The 7882-nt window shown below is 42.5% G+C and overlaps 1 protein-coding gene across 1 annotated transcript; it reads left to right on the forward strand.

The window, feature by feature from the left end:
- The first annotated feature begins 201 nt into the window (after positions 1-201).
- On the forward strand, positions 202-3947 carry drd5a (dopamine receptor D5a). Its single transcript, XM_014009876.1, has one exon. It carries the CDS (start codon positions 778-780, stop codon positions 2170-2172), a length of 1395 nt encoding a protein of 464 aa, XP_013865330.1. The 5' UTR covers positions 202-777; the 3' UTR covers positions 2173-3947.
- Positions 3948-7882: the final 3935 nt, after the last annotated feature.

Below are 7882 nucleotides of genomic sequence, written 5' to 3' on the forward strand. Positions count from 1 at the left end.
AGATAGATAGATAGATAGATAGATAGATAGATAGATAGATAGATAGATAGATAGATAGATAGATAGATAGATAGATAGATAGATGATAGACAGATAGACAGACTGAGTTTCAGCACCATGGACAGCTCCATCTTTTTTCCCATTTTATTATTTATGCTTTATTACATCATCAAGATTGGTTTATTGTGTTTTTAACTGTATGTAAATAAAATATTATAAAAGCACACTCATGTCAGTTCATAACCTGATAAAATCCTCTCTGTTCAGATTAGTTTTAAACGAGTACAACAGGAAAATGTGGAAGTCCACAATTGGACAAAAGTTCTCAGCTGGTCTTTAATTACTTCGGCGCATCATGAACAGACYCCTCAGATGAGTGGTTTCCCCTTGTGCGCTGCTGAGCGCTGACACCACGCACGGAGTAGGCGTCATTGTGCACGCGCCGAGCTCTGCTTAGGTTGTGTCAGGCTGGGGGGACTCCCCTCTCATTGCGCTCAGAAGAACATCTCGGACTGACAGAGCCGCGCACAGGCAGCCGGGTCACACGACCGGACCGGCGGGGTTTTATTCAATATGCTCGCATCACCGCCCTCTGCGTCCCAGTCCTCCCGCGCGCACAGTCTCCCTTTAAGGCGCTCAGTTGTCTCTTTTCCCGCGCTCCGCTCCGCGCATCAAGGCGGCAGCCCGGCGGGTCAGTGTGGAGGAGTCGGTGACCGGCTGAGTGCCGAGCCCGTCCCCGCGCGCGTAGCAATGGATTGCTTTACTTGAGGAGGGAACATGGAGAACCCAGCCAAGTATCTCTCCTCGGTGCAGGGGATCGATTCCGTGCCGGCACCCCTCGGAGAGCTCATGATGTGGAACAGCACCGAGACGGAGGCGACGAGCGACGGGAGGACGGACATGGTGGCGCGCACGGTGACGGGCTGCCTCCTGTCCCTGCTCATCCTGTGGACCCTGYTGGGGAACATCCTGGTGTGCTCCGCCGTGCTGCGCTTTCGGCACCTGCGGACCAAAGTCACCAACATCTTCATCGTCTCCCTGGCTCTGTCGGATTTATTCGTGGCCGTGCTGGTGATGCCGTGGAAAGCCGTGGCAGAGGTAGCCGGGTACTGGCCGTTTGGCACTTTTTGCAACATCTGGGTCGCTTTTGACATCATGTGCTCCACCGCCTCCATCCTCAACCTGTGCATCATCAGCGTGGACAGATACTGGGCCATCTCGAGCCCCTTCCGCTACGAGAGGAAAATGACCCAGCGGGTGGCCTTTGTTATGATCAGCATCACTTGGACGTTGTCTGTGCTCATCTCATTCATCCCGGTGCAGCTGAACTGGCACAAAGCCACGGCTGAAGACATCCTGACGGCCGCGGCGCACAACTCTTCCTCCACAGGTCGCCAGCTGGAGGAGAACTGCGACTCCAGCCTGAGCAGGGAGTACGCCATCTCCTCCTCGCTGATAAGTTTCTACATCCCCGTGGCAATCATGATTGTAACCTACACCAGGATATACCGGATCGCTCAGATCCAAATCCGGAGGATCGCGTCGCTGGAGCGCGCGGCGGAGCACGCGCAAAGTTGCAGGACGAACCGAATCGAGTGCCAGCACCACAACACCTTGAAGACGTCGATCAAGCGGGAAACCAAAGTGTTCAAAACGCTGTCGGTGATCATGGGGGTGTTTGTGTGCTGCTGGTTGCCTTTCTTCGTGCTGAACTGCATGGTGCCGTTCTGTGACAGGCCCGCGGCGGGCCGGGACGCGGGCCTGCCGTGCGTCAGCGAGACCACGTTCGACGTGTTCGTGTGGTTCGGCTGGGCCAACTCCTCCCTGAACCCCATCATCTACGCCTTCAACGCAGACTTCAGGAAGGCCTTCGCCAGCCTGCTGGGCTGCCGCTACTTCTGCTCCAGCACCCCGGTGGAGACGGTCAACATCAGCAACGAGCTGGTCTCCTACAACCAGGACACCATCATCCACAAGGAGATGGCGAACGCCTACGTCAACATGATCCCCAACGTGGTTGAATGTATGGAGCACGAGGAGACGTTTGACAGGATCTCGCAGTTCTCGCACAACAACGACAACGGCACGGACTCGGTTTGTGACCTGGAGGACTGCGAGGCGGACATCAGTCTGGACAGGATGTCTCCTTTCACACCGAACGGATTACACTGAGTCCCCCTGACCCCACCGCACCGACCCTCTCCACAGGAAGGCCAGCAGGGCTCCAGAGCTGCAGCTTGTTGTAGGAAGGCATAATGAAGGAGGGGGGGTCAGCTGCTGACATTTCATCAGGTTGCATATCTCTGCAGCACCAATCCTCCTCCTCCTCCTCCTCCTCCTCCTCCTCCCTCCTCCACCACAGCTTTGCATCATATATAAAGTGTGATGTTGTTGTCCTGTTCTGAACAAAAGTGATGTTTAGTGAAGTCCGTGTTCCTTTTGTTCAAAGGTTCAGTGTTGCTGAAGCTGATGTTTACTTAAAGGCTTTATTTGAAGCATCCTTGTCTAAGTTTCATCCACTTGGAGGAAAAAAATGTTTTAAAAAACTCATTTGGAGGTAACATGATGCTGATGAATAAGTTTATATTTCTCCAGTGCCCACCCTTTCATTGAGCATAACGATTGAGGGCCGCCTTACAGACAGTGCAACTAAAAGAAAAAGTCAAATGCAGTAATTTCAGCGCCTTATAGCTAAAAAAGGAGGGTAAATGAGACACGCAAGGAATGTGTCCTATGGAGTTTAAGTTACATGATGCCAAAATGCATTATTGAAGTGTTTCGCCACACAGCCCAACCCCAGTGACTTCTCTTTGAGCACACCTCTGCTCCGTATGGACTAGTCTGTTTCAAAAAAGCCACCGGCTTCTGAGATGAAAAGCACAACATTTACTGTGATGATATTTAGAGTCCGCTCTAATCCACATAAAAATGTGAATAAACTAACAAAGACATTCATGTTTTAATTGTTTGAACTATTTTCTGTCAACCTTATTTTTACGTTGAGGCCAAAGCTTGTTGTGGTTCAACTGTCTGGCTGTCTTAAGCGACCAAAAACTTAAAAAAGGTAGTTCAAACCTTTTGATGGGATTCTGCGGAAAGGATGTGAGCAATAAGTATCTTTTTTTGTTGTAGATAGTCATTTGAGCAATCCTAGTTTGGAGTAATATTGCTTAATTCTGACCAGACTGAGGAGAAAATAGTCTGAGCAGGGCTGAGATCAGAGAGGAATGTTGCTGCCTGAAAACAATCGGCCTCTAAAATTTCACACTCTTCATACAATGTTTATCTTTCAGCTGCTCCCTTTTTAAKGGTCACCGCAGTGAAAGAACCCACTTGAAAGATTTGGTAACTGTTTTTGCCAGATGACCTTCCTGACACAACCTGGGCTCAAACCCTCAACCTCAGGATTGCAAGGTGCTGACCACTGAGCTTCACAGCACTTCTTATTAGCYCTATTTTATAAACCTTTACACCACATTAACACTTATTCTGGCAGAAATATCATATTCCTGCTACAACTATTATTTGTGCTTGTAAATCACAGATTAATGTATAAATAACCAAAATCTGAGAAGCCAACGATGGTGTAAAGATAATAAACTGTATTCGAATGAACTGCAATAGCAGCAACGCATTTCAGTGTTGGTTTTATTTAACTAACTCATCAGCCTGGTCAGAATTAAACTCCATTTCTCCAAACTGAGGTCATTCAAAAAGTTATCTACAACAGGTAAGATATTAATCATTCTTAAACTTTCCATAGAACCCAACTTTAAAGTGCCTGTGACATGCATATCCTTGAAATACAAAATGTCAAATAAAACATTATATTTAAGAAACTTAATACATATGATTTTACCCTTTTTTCTCATTGCATATTTTCATTTGAACTTGGCTCAGCCAAAGTGAAACAAGATGGGAAACAGGAAGTGACATCAAAGGGGAACTTTTTTAAGAGAAAATGAACTCCCTGGTCTTTGCTTATTGAAACAATTTTATTTGAACTCTGACTCTTCTTCATCTCTCTGATAGAGACTCACAATAATCTAAACAAACATCAGATTATTTTATACAGTCTGTGTTGTTAGCTGTTGTAGGAATGCTCTGTTCACAGACATTACCTTTTGTCATCATTTCCTGTTACTGCACACTCGAATATCTCAAGAAAGTTTAATCTAAGCAGCGTGAATTTTTTTGAGACACACTATTAATGTTATCTTTCAAAAAATACATTTATGTTTATTATAAAATATTGATGTCACAGGCACTTTAAAATAACCAACATATCAGACAGAGTATATGTTTTGTCAGCTGGAAGAACCCTTTCTATATAAAACCCAAAAACACGTGAGAGCAGTTGACCAGTGTAGTGGTACTCAAGATCGGTCTTGGTCTTAAGACTGGTTTCAAGACCACTTTTTGAGGGTCTAGGTCTCATCTCAGACTCGACCGCATTTGTAGTCAGTCTTGCATCTGACCAGTCAAGACCACAACTGTGAAAATATCAAATATCAGAACATTGTCTAATTTATTTGTTAATATTTTTGTTTTCATTGGATGCAAACTGTACTGATTCAAATCCAAGCTTGACTCATTGATACTTATATATTTTGTTACTGCTGTCACACATCCCCACCCCCTTTTCACTGGCATGGCACTCCAAGAATGTGAGCAGTGGTTGTCTGGGAGCGGGAGGAGATGTCTGCAAAATTTTCAGTAACACAATTAAGCTACATAAATTGTAAAATTCAAATTCAAAAATACTTTATTGATCCCAGAGGGAAATTAGGTAAAGAATAGGTTTGTAAAATAATATCAAGGAAAAAGCGAACAGAGGCTTGTAAATTCTGCTGTGCTCCACGGTGGAGACTATGTCAATCTTTTATTGTCACTTAGAAAGGAATCACAAAGGAAGGTAAACAATGTGTAAGTGATGTTAGCAAAGCTTGCTAGCTAACTTTAGCAATCTGCCTCTGTACCAAAATTCTTTACGTGGCCCTCACACAAAGATTTGGTCAATTTTAAGTTAACTGCCTGTGTACAGTATACTGTATGTTTTAGGGCACTATAGTTTCCATTTTTCTTTCCAGTCTTGGTCTCGACTTGGTCCAGCCCCTAAAAGTCTTGGGCTTGTCTTAGTCTCAATACACTCTGGTCTTGGTCTTGACGTGGTTTTGGGTTAAGTGGTCTTGACTACAACACTACATTTGACCAACACAACTGGATGTCACTTCTTCCACATCTTTGTACTGTGCAGATGACCTGACCTGAATGTATTACTGTCCTTTAAATGGTGAATTGTGTCATCATTTGTCTAATAAAATGCTGTCATGCAGAGAGGGACACGGTGCTTTACTGTCATCTCCAATCTTTGTTGACCCGTAAACAGAGATCCTCAGAGGAATCAGGGGACACTGTGGAAGCTGCAACTCCTCAGGACTCTTTATTATGTTCAGTTTCCACAAGTTCAGAAAGCTGCAGATACAGACACAAACAAGAGTGGAACAGGGTGCAGTAGCTTAATTATTGCCCAGCGCTAATAGGCGAAGGAGGGCTGCTAATCAGCCAAAGGACAAATTTGATTGAAACTAACATTAAACGTATATCTTCAACTCATTACCTTTTGGAGTCAACCTGATTATAATGGCTGCCTTCGTCGGTTGACCTCGAGAAACAAAAATTTGCCACAACTCAGTCAGTTTTACAGTACTTTGTGTGTTAGTAATAGAAACTAGTTTTCAACAAATTCTGTCTATATTTAAATTGTTGCCACRCTGGCAGTCTGTTGGCAAAATATCCTATGAACCACCAAACTGATTAGAATGGATTTTTCAGGAAATAATCATTGGATGACTCAACAATTCAATATGGCTGCCACAACCAAGTGTTTTTTGACACTTTTTGCAGATTTCCTGCTAAACTTTGATGCAGTAGTAGGAAAAAAAGTAATTCCTGATACATATTTCATGTGCTACTTGTTGATGATGGGGTATTTATTTCATTTTTTTCAAGCTCATTTGGTTCAGCTTACAAAAAAAGGCTTATTTGGCTCCCAAATGACTTTTTGCTTAAAACTGCGTGTGAACAGCTGGTTCTGGGACAAAAACAGCTGGCTCAGAGTTGGGTCTTTCATCTCAGCAAAAGCCAACTTGAAAACCAGTCACGCAATCTTCTAAAAGATTTGTGTTCCAAAGCTGTATAGGGACTAGAAAAACTACAATGGTGCTTCAAAGCAAAACAGACACTGAAAACTATTTTTAGATCCGTTTTTTGTTCTTCTCCTCCTTTAGCAAGTTTCATATTATACTGTACATTGGAGGGTTTTCTTTTTTACAGTATCAGTGAAAAAGTGAAAACATAAGCTACGCCTTCTGATAAGAGAAGAACCCAGTCGGTGCCAATTACTAGTACTTACTGTAGGTGCTGCAGCCATTAAGCCTGATTACACTCAGGAAGCTATTTACTGCAACGTGTTCATGTACAGTGAGAAAAACAAAACAGGGGGAAAAACAAAATCTCACCAAAGTAACCTTATTGTGTAAAAGCTTCTCTGTATTGGCTCTGAACATGAGTTTTTATATTTAATTAATACTCTAAGTATTTTGCTATAAATGTTACAAAACTAACCACATTAACAAAGAACTTCTCAAATCTTAATATATTTTTTCATTCATCTACACATTTTCATTCACATTCTGCACAATGCTGGATCACACAACGGTGAGCACATTAAAGACAACACAATCYGACACAATTGTATGTGCGGTAGAGAATGTCAGGGTCAAACCTCTGACCCGCTCTGGCTGCTCTCACTCCTGAGCCCGAGCTTTCTTCTCATCAGCAGGCGGTGGATAAATTATTGAGACGGAGGAACTCATCCGGTTCTACACATCCGACTTTGTTCCAGYGTCTCAGTGAGAGAAACAGGCCAGGGTAAACTCCTCTAATGCTCAGTGCTAATGTTTGGAGGGTAATTCTTTTAAATAAAAATCAGCAAACTTTTTAAAATTTGATTATTTATCAGCAACATTGTTGTGTTTCTGATATGTAAAATTGCAGATTTTTTAGTGAGTGAGGTTAAGTTAGGAAATGGTGGTGCATAATCAACAAAACTTGAGTAAAAAAACTTTAAAATCAAGATGCACATTTGTCACAGAAATACACCGTTCAATATCTAATACCTAAGCATGAAATTAAAATGCTAAAACACAACACAAATTATTTGCCATGGAAAAAGTTTGACAAAATGATCCATCATTATCAACCACTGTTGAAGATAGAAGAGGTTTTTTGGCCTGTGTGCGTTTGTCTGTTAGCAGAATATCTCATGAATCAATAGCAGATTATATTGAAACAGAATGTAATTATTGGATGAACATAAACAAAACTGATTAACTTTAGGAGTCAGTTCCATAAGATGGCCATTTCAGCTAATTACACAAAATCAGTTTTAACAGATMTTTAGTTGAAATATGGTGTAGTAGATGCTGAGCATAACCCTCAAAACACACTTCAAGCACCACATGCTGCGCAATATTTTTGCTTTGCACTTTGGCATTAACTGTTAGCAAAATATTTTCAGAACCACTAGATGGATTTGAACAAAACTCTCAGAATAATCACTGGATGTACATCTATAACTGATTAAATTGCAACTCAATTAAAGATGACTGGCACATTTATKCACAGCATACACAAAAGTGATTATAACACAGCCAATATTAAGCTATAATTCAGTGTAGTAGCAGCAGAGTACAACACATACTCTGAGTGCACACATTGTGCAACATTTTTGCTTAAAACTTTGGYACTGGACAGATTTCAAGGAAACTTTCAAAACAGTAATCATCGGCTCATCTAAAATTCATTAACATTTATGCTC

Source organism: Austrofundulus limnaeus, unplaced genomic scaffold (assembly GCF_001266775.1).
Source record: "Austrofundulus limnaeus strain Quisiro unplaced genomic scaffold, Austrofundulus_limnaeus-1.0 Scaffold62, whole genome shotgun sequence".
Lineage (NCBI taxonomy): Eukaryota > Metazoa > Chordata > Actinopteri > Cyprinodontiformes > Rivulidae > Austrofundulus > Austrofundulus limnaeus.